Raw genomic sequence first — 18,547 nt, forward strand, 5'->3', positions numbered from 1 at the left:
ATTTGCCAGAATAGGCTGTCAAATCCCATCCAAGTCAGGAGTATTGTAGGTGTGGATGTGTTTTATAATTAAAACATTTCAAAAGGAGCATTAATATATTAAGAGGTTTTATGCAAATATTATTTCTGGACACTTGACAAATCCTTGGATTGATACCATGTATTTGATTACAGCTTGCCAGAATTAAATTCTTAGTCTTCCTCACAGACAGCACCCACTTAGAATGTATCCCTTCTGTCCTTACTTGAAGAAATACTGAGAAATCTTACTAAACATAACATTTTTATGGTATGATTTGAGCAGTTTGTAATATTAATTATTTAAACAATATTTAAATCCTTATTCATACCATGAAGAATAACTATTTAATTTATGTTTAATCAATGATAACAGAGAAGATGTGGTTTTTGGTGTATTACATGCTCAGTTATTGGAAGTCAGCAAGCTGTAATGTTCTGCTGCATACACCACTCAGGATGTATTTGGTAGAAAAACGCTAAATGCCCAGAAAGTCCTTTTCTCAGCATCCTCCTGTCATTGAGGAATGAAACAAGCATTGAGAAGTACTATCGAAGGATGGTGTATGGGTTGTGGATGGTACAAGTTTGAGTGTGGGGCTGGGAGATGGGGAATTCTGAATCGAAGAATAGATTATGTGGAGATATGATAGTGCATAGGAGGAGACTATACAATGCAATGAGATGATCTTTGGGCAGTTGTGGGAGGAGTGAATAGAAGCAGAGAGATAGTGAGGGTGCCAGGAAACACCTTTTAACTTTGGGAAGGAAGTAGATGGTACAAATAATTTCTAACGCTGAAGACATTAATAAGGCAGTTTGCTGAAGAAAAACATATGTTCCATATACCACTGGGGCAACTCACATCAAACCAACTCTTATAAGCCTTTTGGCATCACAATATATTTCCGGAGGCTTCCTTGTTTATACCCAAACATAACATTCAAATGTGCACACAGTGCATAAATGACCTCACCAAAACATAAATATTACTGTCTTCCTTTGCACAGTAATTATAACAATGCTCAGTAGAATATTTGGTTAGTTATATTCTGGTTTTCAAATATCAATTATGGAGTCTATTACTAATTTGCTAATCCGTATTTTTTGTAAATCGAATATTGATTGACTTGAAAAATCCACGGATAAAGCAATAACTTTTATTGAGCTGAGCAGCACTGTTGGTACTGTAGAATCATTATTTTCACCAGTCATTTACAACATGGCAAAATCACTGATTATTCACGAGATATTTGAACACACCATCTTGTGAAAATCAAAATACTACAGTAACTACATTTTCATCTTTTTAAAATAATGAATTACAAAAATTAAATGCTGTATGTGAAGCTACACATTCATCACTAGACTCATATATTATATGATATTTAATTCGACAATTGTCTACAGTGCTTTTTCAAGGAATAAATGTATCAGTTTGAAGGCAAAGTGTCTTAATGTAACAATGATTATTTAAAAAAACGCATGTAGTACTGTTTTTAAATAAAGTACCATTATACCACAAAAGTATTATCTATGAAATGGGGAGCAAAGAAATGGCAGACAAACTGAATCAGTATTTTGTGTCAGTTTTCACTGTGGAAGACATGCCAGAAATTCCAGAAAAGATAGCAACATATCAGAAACTTGAGTGTGTCAAGGGGAAGAAATTATTGTAGTTGCTATTACTAAGGAGAAGATGCTTAAGAAACTGTAAGTTCTAAAGGTGATAAGTCACCTGAACCAGACGAACTACAACCCAGGATTCTGAAAAACATAGCTGAAGAAATTGTGGAGGCATTAATAGTGATCTTTCAAGAATCACTACTTTCTGGAATTGTTCTTGTGGACTGGAAAATTGCAAATATCACTCCACTCTTAATGAAGCAAGGGAGGAAAAAGATATAGCCTGACATCTGTGGTTGACAAGAAGCTGGAGTCCATTATTAAGGATGAGGTTTCAGGGTAATAGACACACTCAATAAAGCAGGCAGGATCGTTTACTTAAGGAGAAATCTTGCCTGACAAATCTGCTGCAATTCTTTGAGGACAGACAAAGGAGATTCAGTAGATTTTGTTTACTTGGATTTTCAGAAGGTTTTTGACAAGGTAGCTCATGAGGCTACTAAACAAGAGCCCGTGGCATTACTAGCATGGATAGAAGATTGGCAAAAGACAAAGAGTGGGATTAAAGGGTACCTTTTCTGGTTGTCTGCCAGTGACTAATGGTGTTCTACAGGGGTCGGTGTTGGGTTTGTTACTTTTCATGTTCCATGCTAATAATTTGGATCATGGACTTGATGGCTTTGTGGCCAAGTTTGTTGATGATACAAAGATAGATGTTGCTGGCAGGCAGTGTTGAGGGAGCAGGGAGCCTGCAGAAGGACATGGGCAGATTAAGAGAATAGGCGAAGTGTCAGATGAAATACAGTGTAGGGAAGTGCATGGCCATGAACATTAGTAGAAGGAATAAAGGCATAGACTATTTTCTAGATGGGGAGCAAATTCAGAAATCAGAGGCATAAAGTATTTTGGGGGTTCTTGCGCAGGATTTCCTAAAGGTTAACTTGCAGATTGAGTTGGAAGGTAAATGCAGTGTTTCCATTCATATCCAGAGGATTAGAATATAAAGCTCGCAGAATGAGTTGGAGACAGTTCCTTGTGGACTTTACAGAACAGGTTTAAAAAATGAGCAGGTCCTGACAGGTCTTGTCTGCCAAGCTGGAGGTTGCTTAGGATATTAGTAAATTAGCAAAGGCCAATAATAAGGGGGAGGGAACGTCAAAGGAACGTCAACTCAGACCATGAGAGGCTTGCGTTCTGCATTTTCATGCCTTACAGGGCGCAGATTGGAAGTCTGTGTGGGGCGCCACTCCTTGCAGAGACACTAGAGCAATGTGTGACTAAGTGCCTTGCTCAAGGACACAAACACACTGCCACAGCTGAGGCTCAACCTAGCGACCTTGAGATCACTAGACGAACGCCTTAACCACTTGGCCACGTGCCCACACATAATAAGAAGGGAGGTTTAAGCAAAGTGGCCTTTGTAGGAATGGCCATTGTGTGAATGGGTCAGTGTTAGACTGGTCAGGCTTTGACCCAGCAGGTTTTGGTGAGAACAGGTAGAGGCTAAGGATGCTGAGTCATTTGGGATTGTTTAGTTGAGTGTATAACTTACTGTAAGCTAAAGAAGTCAGAGCCAAAGGTATAACAAGTGTAGGCAGGGTGGTGGTTAAGGCAATGCAATACTCCTCCTATAAGGTGTGGGATTACAGGGTACCTAATAGTCTCCCTGATGACTATACCTGAAGGAAGTGCACCCAACTTCAGCTACTGACCTACAAGGTTAAGGAATTGCATCTGGAGCTGGATGTACTCATTCCCATCCAGGAGGCTGTAAACATCATAGATGAGACGTTTACTGAGGTGGTCACATCCAGAGGCAGCATTCTGGTAGTAGATGGGTGACCACCAGGAGAAGTAAGGGTAGTAAGCAGTTAGTACAGCATTCCCCTGTGGCCATTCCTCTTAGCAACAAGTATATGCCTTTGGATACTGCTGGGTGTGTGTGTGGGCGACGATGTTGGTGATGACTTGTCAGGGCACTGCAGCAGCAACCAGGCCCTTGGCACTGTGGCCAGATCTGAGGCTCAGCATGGAAGGATAAAGTCAGGCAGAGCAATAGTGATAGGAGATGCACACGAGTTTCTGTGGCCATGAAAGGGTCACCAGGATGTTGTGTTGCCTCCTAGATGCGAGGGTCAAGGATGTCTTAGAGCAGCTGCAGAATATTCTGAAGAGGGAGGGTGAGCAGCCAGAGGTTGAGGTGTACATTGGCACCAATGATCTAGTATAGGGAGCTAGGGAAGAGGTTGAAGAGCAGGACCTCCAAGGCAGTAATCTCTGGATTACTCCAGTGCTGTGTGCTAGTCAGGGCAGGAATAGGATAATAGTACAGATGATTGAGCAGCTGAGGAAGTGTTGCAGAGGACAGTGTTTCCGACTTCTGGATCATTGGGATCTCTTCTGGGGAAGGTATGATCTGTACAAAAAGCTAGGTTACACTTGAACCTGAGGGGGATCAATATCCTTGTGGACAGGTTTACTAGAGCTGTTGGGGAGGATTTAAACTAATTTGGCAGGGGGATGGAAAATGAAGTGATAGGGCTGAAAATGGGGTGGTTGGTATACAAGTAGATGCAGTAAGCAGTGAAACTGTGAGGAAGGACATGCAGATGAGCGAACAAAATTGCAGTCAGTCGGATGAGTTGAATTGAAACATGGTGGCAAAATCAAAAAGCCTGATAAATATAGGAGTAAATGTGTTATATTTGAAAGTACGCAGTATATGGAATTCCGATAATATAGCACAGTTAGTGATTGGCAGGTATGACATGTGGGCATCACTGAGTCGTGGCTGAAAGAAGCCCAAAATCGGGAGCTTAATGTCCAAAGATACACATTATATCAAAAGAACAGGCAGGTAGGCAGACGGGGTGGGGTGGGTCAATTGGTAAAAAATGAAATCAAATCCTTAGAAAGAGAAGAGGCATGAGAGAGGAGATGACCAAAGTTGATTGGCAGGGTACGGTAACAGAGATGACAGCAGAACAGCAATGGCTGGAGTTTCTGGGGGCAATTCAGAAAGTGCACAATAGATACATCTCAAAGATTAATAAGTATAATATAGGCAGGATGAGGCAATGGTGGTTGATAAGGGAAGTCAAAAACAGCATTAGAGGAGAAGAGAGGGCTTATAATATAGAAAACAATAGTGGGAAGTTAAAGGATTGGGAAGCTTTTAAAAACCAACAAAAGGCAACAAAAAATAACATGAGAGAAAAGATGAAATATGAAGCTAGCCAATAATATAAAAGAGGGTATTCAAAGTTTTTTTTCAGATGTATGATATAAAAAGTAAAAAAGAGGCAAGAGTGGATATCGGACCCTGAAAAATTATACTGGAGAGGTAGTAATGGAAGACGAAAAAATGGTGGGTGAATTTAATAAGTATCTTGCGACAGACTTCACTGTGGAAGACACTGACAGTATGCCAGCAATTCAAGAGTGTCAGGGCCCAGAAGTGAGTGTAGTTGCCATTACTTAGAAGAAGGTGCTTGGGAGGCTGAACGGTAGATTACACTGGATAACAAATTTTTTCGGAAGTGTTGCTCTTGAAGCCACCTGGACCACATGGACTACATCCCAGAGTTCTGAAAGAGATAGCTGAAGAGATTGTGGAGACATTACTAATGATCTTTCAATAATCACTAAATTCTGGGATGGTTCTGGAGGACAGGAAAATTGCAAATGTCATTCCACTCTTTAAGAAAGAAGGGAGGCAGAAGAAAGGAAATTGTAGGCCAGTTAGACAGACTTCAGTGATTGGGAAGATGTTGGAGTCCATTATTAAGGATGAGGTTTTGGGATGAGGTCTGGAGGCAAATGATAAAGAGGGCCAAAGACTGCATTGTTTTCTAAATGGGATATCTTACCTTACAAATCTGTTGGAATTCTTTCAGGAAATAGCAGGCAGGATAGACAAAGGAGAGTCAGTGGATGTTGTTCACTTGGATTCTCCGAAGGCCTTTGACAAGGTGTCACACATTAGGCTGCTTAACAAGATAAAAGCCTATAGTATTACAGGAAAGGTACTAGCATGGACAGAATATTGGCACCCTCGCAGGAGGCAAAGAGTGGGGAATAAAGGGGGCTTTTTTTGGTTGCCTGCCGGTGACAAATGGTGTTCCACAAGGATTGGTATTGGAACTGCTTCTTTTCATGTTATATATCAGTAATTTAGATGATGGAATTGATGGCTTTGTGGCCATGTTTGCAGACAATACAAGGAGGGTCAGGTAGTGTTGAGGAAGCAGGGAGGCTGCAGAAGTTCTTAGACAGACTGGGAGAATGAGCAGAGCGGCAAATGGGATATAGTGTAGTATGTTTGGTCATGCACTTTGGTAGAAGGAATAAAGGCGTAGACTATTTTCTAATTGAGGAGAAAATTCAGAAGTCAGAGGTGCAAAGGGATTTGAGTGTCCTTGTGCAGGGTTCCCTAAAGGTTAACTTGCAGGTTGAGTCAATGCCAAGGTAGGCAAATGCAATATTAGTATTAATTTTGAGAGGACCAGCATATAAGAGCAAGGGTGTAATATTAAGGCTTTATAAGGCATTGGTCGGACCACATTTGAAGTATTGTGAGCAGTTTTGGGCCCCTTGTCAAAGATAAGATATGCTGGCATTGGAGAAGGTCCAGAGGAGGTTTACAAAAATGATTCCAGGAATGAAAGGATTAACGTATGAGGAATGTTTGATGGCTCTGGGCCTGTACTCGCTGCAGTTTTGAAGAATAATGGGAGATCTCATTGTAACGTATCAAATATTGAAAAGCCTAGATATAGTGGAGCAGACTTCACAGTGTACATAGTGGAACTGACTTCCCATCTATTTTTCCAGTCCTAATGAAGGGTCTCGGCCTGAAATGTCGACTGTTCACTCTTTTCCATAGGTGCTGCCTGGCCTGCTGAGTTTCTCCAGCATTTTGTGTGTGTTGCCTAGATATAGTGGATGTGGAAAAGATGTTTCCTATAGTGTGTGTGTTTAGGATCCGAGGGCACAGCTTCAGAATAGAGGGATGTTCATTTAGAACAGAGATGAGGAGGAGGAATGTCTTTTAGGGTTGTGAATCTGTGGAATTCATTGCCACATACAGCTGTTGAGGCCCCGTCACTGGGTATATTTAAAGTAGAGGGTGCTAGATTCTTGATTAGTCAAGACATCAAAAATTATGGGGAGAATGCAGGAGAATGGGAGTGAGAGAGAAAATAAATTAGCCATAATGGAATGGCGGAGCAGACACAACGGCTGAATGACCGGATTCTGCTCCTGTATCTTATGGTCTTATGAAAACAAGAATGTAATTCTGAGGCTTTATAAGGTATTGGTCAATCCATATTTGATTATTGTGAGCAGCTTTGGGCCCCATATTTACGGAACGTTATACTGGCATCAGAGAGGGTCCACAGGAGGTTCACGAGAATGATCCCGGGAGTGAAAGAGTTAATGTTATGGGGAGCATGTTTTGGCTCTGCACTTGTACTCATTGGAGTTCGGTAGAATGAGGGGATCTCATTGAAACCTATCAAATTTTGAGAGGCATAAACAGAGAGGTTGTGGAGAGGATATTTCCTTTAGTGGGGGGGAGAAGGGGTCTAGGACCAGAGGGTATAGCCTCAGAATAGAGGAACAACCCTTTAGAACAGAAATAAGGAGGAATTTCTCTAGTCAGAGGGTGGTGAATCTGTGAAATTCATTGCCACAGACGGCTGTAGATGCCAAGTCATTGGCATATTTAAGACAGTGGTTGATAGGTTCTTGATTAGTAAGGGTGTCAAAGGTTACAAGGAGAAGGCAGGAGAATAGGGTTGAGAGGGAAATTTTATCAGCTGAAGTTGAATGATGGAGCAGACTTGATAGGCAGAATGGCCTAACTCTGCTCCAATGTCTTATGGTCTTATGAAAAGTTTCTTTTTATAACATACTTACTCTTCTTTACACATTTGATTGTCTGATCAAACATACTCTTTCATCCATTTGGCTTTCAGACATTAAATTTACAAGATTAAATTTACGAAACTTCACCCTTTACATCTGAGTGACATTGGGTTGCATGGAATACAATCGTGCAAAATGATAGGGTACATTTTTATAGCAAAGCGCAAGCCCAGCTTGTTCCAGATGTCAGTAGTATCTTAGCTTGTGTGGTTAAGGTTTCAGTGATACATGTGCAGAGTTGGGACATCTTTTCATTACTGAGATTGATGTTCTTTTTAATATTTTGTTATGATATTGCCATTGGAAGGAAATGAGATGATCTACTTTCTTTCTTTGTCCTTTTGCCTCTAATTATTACTCCCTTTTGATTCAACGCTACAAACATTTGTTGACCATTATGTGTCCACTTTGCAGAAGCATATGTATTGTAATTATTTTCCTCTATAAGCTCTCTAAAATTGCAGTCTTCATTGCAGGTTTTCTGTGGAAACATGAAATATAAAATTTACATTATTACTTTAGAAGCATAGGATAACAATATATACAATTTACAGTATGATGGTGGTACTCAGAAATTATTCTTCAATCATATATTGATTTAATTTCATTCATCATACAAGTGATTCCAGTTAAATGCTGGGAGTGATTTTTAAGCTTGTTTGTCAAGGAAGGCTTTTAAAATCTCCTGTATCTCTCATCTCTCCTTGAGCTGCAAAGGTTCCATTATTTTAATCTGTGGAGCAGTGCCGATGATACTTGCTCAGAGTTAATGAGTTTTTTATATTACTCCATGGATACCCGATACTGTAACTGGTACCCGAGTGTAGTTTGAACCCCTGTCTAAGTGGGGAAACCAAAATAGTTTACTCTCCAGTCTAACCTGGGAAACCTAAAGATGTTGGAAAATGTATTTTATTTCCTTTGTGGATCCAAATTCAGTCATAATATTCTCCCAAATCCCCAGGGAGAGTTCAAATCTTTTGTGTTTTGAGTTGTTTTCAAAAGGAAGAGTTTGCGTCCATGAAGTTAATGCATTATTTAGACAGATTGCACAATTACTGGCAACTGTGATCATTATGTTCCACTTAGCATAAGAATTATAATACTATCTTTCTTCTCTGATGTTAAGAAACATTGAATAAAATTAACCATGTGGTTGGCATGATGTAACAATGAGAGCAACATGATTTTTGATGACTGCTTTATTCAAATGTTGATTAGTTATCCCTAGCCAAAAAGTCTGTCATTGCATAAAAACACTAAATAGCATGAATCATGTTGTGCAATAGAGACATCTGTGGGCGAGCTACACATAATAATATTTGTACTTTCACCAAACATTTTTGTTTGGCTTTAGTTGCTAGGAAAGATGACATTTCAGGATTGCATTTGTCTTTGTACTAGGTCTTTAGAAATCCTCTTAAAAATACTCTCATGATAACAAGTGATAGGACAATAAATTGGAAAAATAATAAGGGCATTAGGTGTTAATATTCCCTGATCACATAGTGGCTAATCCCATTGTTTTACATAGTGACTGTCTTATTCTGTGTTATCATATTTATTACATTATTATAGTTTATGTAAAGATTATTATCATCCATAAGTTAATATCTGTAAAATTGCTTATGTGTGTGAAAAGGTTTGTATCATCCTCCATTAGCTGTGTCATTTCTTGTCTCTTCAAGACAAAATTAATTATGTAGTCCATGCTGGAGAACGGAAGAACTGTTTCATATATGGAAAGGAAGTATGTAAATACAAAATGTGGTTCTAATTGGAAAAGATTTAAAGAGTTATAAAGTCTCAGGTTCTTCAGTTATGAGACAAAAGTTAGCTTGTTGATAGGTATATTTTGGGTGTTTCGTTCCAAGTGTAAGAACTTGCTAAACTTTCTGATATTGGAGCAATAATGGGTGTGAAAGAAAGTTGGTCATCTGTTACTATCAATTCTCTTACTGTTGCTGTCTTGACACACTCTTCCACTTTGTTTCAGAAAAACTCACCCTTTTTATTTGTCGAGGCTCTTAATATATTCAAATTGGTGATATGTTATGTGGATGGGATTCCAGTTACTACTTAGACTTTTCCAGTTCTGATACAAGGCCTTTTCCTCACATTTGTTGCCTGTTCTGCTCAGTGCTTCTTGCATTTTCTGTTTCTGTTTGCTATTTTGACAGACAGATCCAATCATGTGCAGTCTATTCTCTGATCAGTCTTTCTGTCAATACGGCTGAAATGGCTTTAGAAAATTAAATGTTAAAATACTTTTGGGTCTTTCAAAAATAATGTAGATTTTTGCCAACCCAGTCTCCCTACCTCCTCCAATAGTTGCAATCTGAGACTGTCTTGGCTCAAATCCAATAAGCTGCATCAGCCCATCTGTTTCAAGGGAGCATGTTGCTGGATGTATTTAACTAGAGCAGGCACTAAGAAGTGGATTTTTTGCCCAAAAGTTCAAATCTATCTTGCTGATGTTTGAAATAGATGACAGACAAAAGCTACGCGTTCTTAATTGAAGTTTTTATTTATTAAAGCTAAATAAATAATGCCCTTATTTACTTTCATCAGTGTACCTAGAATGTATTGATAATACACTTCTTACACACTACAAAATGGAAGATTTCATGCTAAAAATTTGGGGCTGAAATTGAGTACTAGAGGTATGTAAAAAGATATAAGAAAAAACAGCTGCTGAGATTCAAAATCCCAATTAATCTAAGTGCATTAGATGTTGCAGGAAATAGGAAAATTAGTGTGGTAATATCATTAACATGAATTCATCAAAACCAACTTCTGCATGTCTGTATGCCCCAATTTAGTGAGCTGCATGCAGCAGTTTCAACAAGCGTGATTAAAACCAACTCGCACCTGCCTTGTGGCTCGAGCGAGCGAATAAATCATCAGACGGTGGTAGTTTGTAGGAAACTGATGGCAAAACACATACAAGAATGCATATCAACATTTTCTGATATGATTCTAAATACCTACTTGTTCAGATGAGATGAGAAAAATATTCTTTGTACTTTGAAAGTCAGACAGCCCTCCCAGCTCACAGTGAAGTGGGAGTAGAAGGTGGAAGCACTTGATACTTGCAGCTGTCTGCTCAATCAATAATACTTTCTTTACTGTAGAAATTAGTTTAATAACATTGGATAATGGCACACAAATTGCTGCAGATAGGACAGGGAAATAGGGTCAACTGGGTGCCACCATGTGAGATGTCATTTTTGTACCTCTGCTCTTAAAGGGGAGTTGTATAGAAACTACAAGGCAGTCTATTAACGAGGGCATACAGACAAGTGATCAGTTGTTCTTTGTTTATTTTTGTGTCTGGTGATTGGATCTAAAGGGTAGGTTTTATAATTAGCAAGGAAATGCTGAGATGATCAGCAACAGAAAGAAGTTAAAATGGAAATTGTTAGAATAGGGAGTTGGGATTATGATCTGATTGTCCATCTTTGATGTTCATTCTGCTATAATTAGGTTGCCCAGGTAGAATATGAGGTGCTGTTCCTCTGGATTGTGCTTAGCTTCTACTGCCAAGTTCAAGCCAAGTGCAAACTAGAAGCACAGCATCTTATGTTCTGCCTAGGCAGCCTACAACCTAGCAGTATAAAGATTGAATTCCCCAAATTCTGGTAACTGCTGTCCTCCTTCTTTTTCTCTCCCTTCCTGATCTACCTGGCTCCCATCACCATGTCTCTTTCCCCTTCTTCCCCCTCTCCATCCACCCATCACCCACATACTCCTCCCACTGGTTACCCTCCCCCATTTCTCCCCTCTGCCCTGCCCGCCTCCCTCATTTTATTCCATATTCTACCTTCCTCTCCTATTTGATTGCATCATCTTCAACCCTTATCACTGTCAGCTATTTCATCCCTACTTCTGCCGTTGACTGTCTATTGTCTTCCATAGATCCTGCCTGGCTCACTGAATTCTTCCAGCATCTTGCAAGTTGCTCCATATTCCATCATCTGTAGTCTCTTGCGTGTTCATTTTTAAATTATTTCATTCTTCTCCACCTCACTTTCTTCCTTCTTTTCATCTTGTTTTCTTTTTCCTTCCTTCTATTTGTCCCAGCTGTTGCCATGGTCTAAGATCATGTCATTAAAAAATTGAGGAGGACGCTGGGTATACAGTGCCTTGAAAAACTATTCATCCCCAACTCTTTGTTCACATAATTAAGTATTACCACCAGGGATTTTGATCCATTTAACTGAGAATCTTTATTTGTGAATCACATGCCCCTTCCCGTTTTTTAGACGGAACTCCTGAACATGTGTGACAGCTCACTGGAAATTCAAAACGGCAAGAAATTAGACTAAAAACATTACTAATAACACCTTTTCTGAAGTATTTTGTGGTAAATTATCACCGCAAACAATTAAGATGAAATGAATTTGAGGGATGAACCATGCTGGTATGTTGCAGAATCGACGCAGATGGAGTGAGCCATTCAGCAAGAAATCAACGCAGAGGATTTCCATGCCTGTAGAACTGGCCTGGGTACAAGGTTGGTTCGTTCTGTGCAGAGAGACAATTTGAAGAAGTTGAGGGTGCTTCGAGCTGGGAGATCTTGGCCTGGAGTGAGTTGCTGGATGGTGTGTTCTAGGCCCAGATCCTTTCGCTGCAGCAGTGCCGGAGGTATAATATGCTGCTTGAACAATTTAAACACCTGCCCAGATAGATTGGAAAGACAGGGTGTCGGAATCAGAAGCGAGAGCCGATTTCAGTCACTCTCCCATAACATTCACTCTTCTCTCCATGGCGCTGAGGCTCTGAAGATTGCCCCAGCTGCTGTGCTTCATACCCATTAATATGATGAACGGATATCGAGTCCTTGAGCCTACTCGGAGTTGCTCTGGGGTTCGGATCCAAGGACTCATTTTGGTTTGGAATGTTATTGCTCGCTTCTATTGTTTGCATGATTAGTTTTTTTTCCCCTTTCTCTGAGCATCGGTTTGGTCTTTATTTTTAATTTTTTTTAATTGGGTTCTTTCGGGTTTTTTGCTTTGTGGCTGCCTGTAAGCAAACAAATCTCAAGGTTGTGTAATTTATACATTGTTTGATAATAAATGTAATTTGAACTACAAAGTCAAAAACAGGGGAAGTTGTAAAACATGAAAAACTAAAAATTCAAAACCTGAAATGTCAGCAGTTCAAAAATATTCATCACCTCTCGCAGCTATTACAGCCAGTTGTTTTGTTGGATTAGTCCCTGTTAGCTTTGCACAATGAGATGAAGCAAGATTTGCCCATTCCTCCTAGAAAACTTGCTCAAGTTGTGCCAGGTTGAGTTGGTAGGGTAATATTGCACCTGAGGAACATTATTGTAGTATTTACAAATGGGATGACTCCTTTTCATCCTGGAAAATTTGATTTTTAATTTCTAGTAAATTGTTAAAAGGTTTTGGAACTTTTCTTTTGATTTGACATGATGCACAATGTTTTGTAGATCAGTTCAAAACTCCTACATCAAAATATTTTATATCAAGAAAATGAGACAGTAAAATGTAAAAATAGTTGTGATGGCTGAATACTTTTTCGAGGCACTGTAGTAACAAATTTGGAGACCTGTACAGCAAAGCACCTCCAAAACAATAATTTGTTTGTTACAAATAATATGGTTTGTATAAACAACATGTTGCGGGTGCCTACATGACTCTTATTATATAAGCATTTTCTTCTTGCGTAAGGATTTTGGACAGGTGTAAGGAGGGAGATAGTTAAAAGATATCCGTTGTCACTATTTCACCATCCATTAACTTAGCATACTAATGAGAGATATTCTTCACATTGGACAGCTACTTGATGAATAAGTTTCAATGACTCCTCAGGAGGCAAGCATTGATCATCTTGACCATTTTACAAATTGTTGTAGACTGCCTGGAAAAAAAGAGTAAAAGAGTAAAAAGAGTACAGAGCCTCCAATCCTGCTCTAATGTAGTGATGTTACTGAGAGGTTTGTTCTACTTAGAACAGCATAGACATGATGAACAGCCTCACTCCAAGCCTAAATAAGTCACCGATTCTGCAAGTTGTGAGGTTTCGCAGATCCTAATCACCCTCAATGCAACTGACCACCCATTGTGACTACATAACTTAGTATGTTTTGCTGAACATCTCTTTGGAGACTGGATTTATTGCTTCTTGCTGAGGTGAATGTATGACTACTGCTGCCCAAACATAGACAGTGGCATAAACTGAATAGTAACTCTCCAGGACTGTAGGCATTTCTGTTTAAGGAAACACTATACCTAATAACTAAAAGAGCACTGTATTCTATGTATAGACTTACCTTGCTATATAACTTCCCAGATTTGTTCATTGCTAGGTAATAGTCACTTTCTACACCTCTGATAGCCACCACTCCGATGGCTACAGTTCTGATTTCCAGAATACCTGAAATACATTACATTGTCATTATTAAACAGTTTAACAAATTGCAAATTATTAATTATTTAAGCATGACATTTCTAGTTACTATTAATTCAAAATTAGTCAGCATCACCTAAGTTCTGATTAAGAGTTATTTTGTAGTTAATATATCTTATTACTAAAAGACGTTCAACAGTATAATTCCACCTATCCATGGAAGACTTTACACTCAGTGGTCGCTTTATTAGGTACCTCCTTTATGTTCATTGTCTTCTGCTGCTGTAGTCTATCCACTTCAAGATTTGATGAACTGCGCATTCAAAGGTGCTCTTCTGCACAACACCGTTGTAACACATGGTTATCTGAGTTACTGTTACCTTCCTGTCAGCTTAAACTGGTCTAGCCTTTCTCTTTTGACCTCTCACGTTAACAAGATGTTTTTGCCCACAGAACTGCCACTCACTGTTTTTTTTGTTTTTCACACCATTCTTTGTAAACTCTAAAGATTGTTGTGCCTGAATATCCCAGGAGATCTGAGATACTCAAACCACCCCATATGGCATCAACTCAGTTCACATTTCTTCCTCATTCTGATGTCTGGTCTGAACACCTGCTGAACCGCTTGAGCATGTCTGTATGCTTTTATGCATTGAGTTGCTGCCACACAATTGGCTGATTAGATCTTTACATTAATGAGCAGGTGTACAGGTGTACCTAATAAAGTGGCCACTGAGAGTATATTTCCAGTGCAAAACATAATCGTGGCCTCTAAACGAAATTACAAAAATCAATTCAAGTAAGTAAAATATTACGAATAAACTCTTATCGGAATTCCAGCTGGGTACAGGTATTGATATTAACTGATGTTTCAAGGATAAACTCCACCATCTTCATCAGGGATGATGCCTAGGCATATCTAGTCCAGTGGTATATATAGCCCTGTTGTCCAGCCCTCCTGGTTGGTTAGTCCTCAACCAATTGGGTTTCCTTCTGACCCACCTTGTTAACAATTGAATTCCTATTCTTTTTCTGAGTGAGACCTTCATCTTTGTTCTAAGTATGGTTATCTGGTTATCTTCATTTTAGTTCAGGCAGTTGAAGAAGTTTGGTATGGGCCCCCAAATCCTAAGAACTTTCTGTAGGGGCACAATTGAGAGCATCCTGACTGGCTGGATCACTGCCTGGTATGGGAACAGTATTTCCCTCAATCACAGGACTCTGCAGAGAGTGGTGCAGACAGCCCAGTGCATCTGTAGATGTGAACATCCCACTATTCAGGACATTTACAAAGACAGTTGTGTGAAAAGGACCCAAAGGATCATTGGGGATCTGAGTCACCCCAACCACAAACTGTTCCAGCTGCTACCATCCGGGAAACGGTACTGCAGCATAAAAGCCAGGACTAACAGGCTCCGGGACAGCTTCTTCCACTGGGCCATCAGACTGCTTAATTACTGCTGACACAACTGTATTTCTATGTTATATTGACTTCATACTATTCATTATGTTACTATAAATTGCACATTGCACATTTAGACAGAGACGTAATGTAAAGATTTTTACTCCTCATATATATGAAGGATGTAAGTAATAATGTCAATTCAATTCAATTCAAGTAAGAACTGGAGTTTGATCATATACATGGTGGGACAGAGGAAACCTGATTGGTTAAGGACAAATCAATCAGGAGGGATGAACAATGGGGGTATATATACTACTGGACTAGACATGCCTAGGCATAATCTTTGATGAAGATGATGGAATTTGTCATTGAAATGTCAATTAAAATCAATACCTGTACTTGGCTAGAAGCCTGAGAAGAATTTATTCATCATATACGCCAGGAAAGCACTGGATCCTTTTTCAAATAAAATATTGCTTGAACTAAAAATTTCCTAAAGCAAATTGTCAAGGAAATCCCTTAGTATTCCATATCATCCACAGACACCTTTGACCCAGCATCTCACCTAAAGGTGCAGTCACTTCACACGTTTGTTTTCAAAATAATATGCAGCAAAAGAAAACAGAGATTTCATCAAGGTGTGCTATGCACTTTATCAGAAGTAAAGTAATGGAGTAATTTGAGTTGTGAAAGCAAAGGTTATCCTGTAATTAGTATTGAAATGTAATCAGTGAATTATTATAAAGAACACATACAATGATATGGTATGAAACTAATATTTAATTGAACAATTTATTTATAGGTCAGCCTGTGGACTGTACTGTGAGACTTTTATAATCTTTATATAACACGTGGTAATTAACAAAACTCGATTATCAAAATTTTCATAGTGTAAAAATACATTAATTTGTCATGTGCTATATGATTGGACATGCACATGCTTGATTAGAAAATCAGTGCCAATCTCTTTTAAATCTATAATATGAAGGTAAATACAAAAGGTGCATTACATTTCATCAGCCTTAACATTAATGTCCTCTGAAATCAATTATGCAAATAATTATAGTGAAAAAAATTAGATACCACAGTTTGCAGAGCTCACTCTTATATTTTGTATACAGTCGACCTTCACTAATCCAACTACCTGTAATCCGGTTCCTTGGATAATCCGGCACTGATTTCAAATTTTCCGGGCAACTGTATTTTCAAATTTTCCGGGCCACCGTTCCAATCTGCTGCGCATTGTTTTGGTTGAGCTAGATCTGTTCACGTGTTAGCGCGCTCTTATAAGCACAGACGGATGATTCCTGCTTGTTTTCCTGTTTTTATTAATATCATTGGCTCTTTTTTAGCCCCAAGTATTTCATGAAGAACTAGGACTAGATTAAGAGTGTGACTATAGTGAAAGCTGGCTTCATCAGTTCAAGCAGCATCATGGTTTACAGTTTTGTGCAGTGTGTGGTGAAAAACGTTCAGCAGACAAGGAAGCAGCAGCAGAGTTTGTTGAAGAAACGGTTGTGCCAGTTTCAGCACCAGTTCCTGATGCTTCACTCATTTTTCAAGATGAAGATGTTGATGATGATGACAACCCCATACTTGCAGACATGTAACTTTGCCTGAAGGTATATTAAACGTTTCACTTTAGAAGCGGAAGTGCTCAACTTTTCTGTATAAGTTAATTCCTGTACATTTACCTGTTCTCTTTATTTTATCTGCGCCTGTACAGTATATTACTTTATTAAAATTTCACTTGCTACTCATTTAATATTTCTGTTTCATTATTATCTAACTTGTACTGATTTACATGACATTTTAATGGTATGATGAGGCGGTTAGCTATTGCTTAATGTGATCCTTCTGTAATTTGGCATTTTCACTAATCGGGATCTCCTCAGGTCCCAATGGTACCGGATTATAGAAGGTCGACTGTACTATTATGAAAGGATAATGGTAAAATAACATATTTTATTTTATGTTGATGGTTTGTAACATATTTCATTTTGGGTATCAATTTGACATCAATGATGTGCATTGATTTTTTTTATCACGAGTCAAACTCACTTAAACTAGATATCCCATGGATTAAATAAAGAAGCAACCTGCCTTCCATCACCTTCTATTCCCTATGGCTTCATCCTTCTAAGGAAGAGCTCCTCTGTTCCCATGGAAACACATTTGCATAGCCATTCATTTACTTTAATGAGATTGCCACTTTAACAGCAATTTTTATGACAAATTGTAGACAGGAATCTATTATCAAACATGGCTGAAAGTTGGTAATTTTAACTCATAAGTCAGTTTGTATTTGATTCAAATTCATGTCCAAAGTACAACACTGCCAGCACATGTGCTGCATAAAAAATTAAACCAATTTCTTTTTATTCTTATTGCTGCATTTTTTAAATTTAAAAGGCATAATATTATGGAGCTATATCCTGCATTTCAAGGGCATCTGAAGAATGTCCATTGTTAGATTACTTCTGGTGATATTTCTGTCTCCCACATGACCTCCTTAGCATATTGGAAATTATAAGTCAAACATTTAATTGTTATTTTAGAACATAGAACATAGAAATTTACAGTACATTACAGGCTGTTCAGCCCACAATGTTGTGTCGACAATATACCTACTCTAGAGACTGCCTAGAATTTCCCTAACACATAGCCCTCTATTTTTCTAAGCTCCAGGTACCTATCTAAGAGGTTCTTAAAAGGCCCTATTGTATCCACTTCCACCACCGCCACCAGCAGTGTATTCCATGCACCCACCACTCTCTGTGTGAAAAACTTACCCCTGACATCCCCTTGGTACCTATTTCCAAGCACCTCAAAATTATCCCCCTTGTGTTAGCCATTTTAGCCCTAGGAAAGAGCCTCTGGCTATCTACACGATCAATGCCCCTCATCATCTTATATACCTTTGTCCGGTCACCAATCATCATCCATCACTCCAAGGAGAAAAGACCAAGTACACTCAACCTATTCTCATAAGGTACGCCCTCTAATCCAGGCAACGTCCTTGTAAATCTCCTCTGCACCCTCTCTAGAGTGTCCACATCCTTCCTGTAGTGAGATGACCAGAACTGAACACAACACTCCAAGTGGGGTCTGACCAATGTCTTACGTAGCTGTAACATTACCTCTTGAACTCTTGAACTCAATCACACAGTTGATGAATGCCAACATATCA

At 38.9% G+C, this 18,547-nt stretch overlaps 1 protein-coding gene across 3 annotated transcripts in view; it reads right to left on the reverse strand.

The window, feature by feature from the left end:
• Nucleotides 1–1,186: 1,186 nt before the first annotated feature.
• Nucleotides 1,187–18,547, reverse strand: part of fgf7 (fibroblast growth factor 7) — a 67,956-nt gene continuing 50,595 nt past the window's right edge. For all 3 annotated transcript variants that reach the window (XM_072278241.1, XM_072278240.1, XM_072278239.1), the window contains exons 3-4: nucleotides 13,876–13,979; nucleotides 1,187–8,055 (exon numbers count right to left, since the gene is read on the reverse strand). In XM_072278241.1, the coding sequence (XP_072134342.1) occupies nucleotides 7,861–8,055; nucleotides 13,876–13,979 (299 nt within the window). In that variant the 3' untranslated portion in view covers nucleotides 1,187–7,860. The remainder of the gene's footprint in view (nucleotides 8,056–13,875; nucleotides 13,980–18,547) is intronic.

This window comes from Mobula birostris, chromosome 14, assembly GCF_030028105.1.
Source record: "Mobula birostris isolate sMobBir1 chromosome 14, sMobBir1.hap1, whole genome shotgun sequence".
NCBI lineage: Eukaryota > Metazoa > Chordata > Chondrichthyes > Myliobatiformes > Myliobatidae > Mobula > Mobula birostris.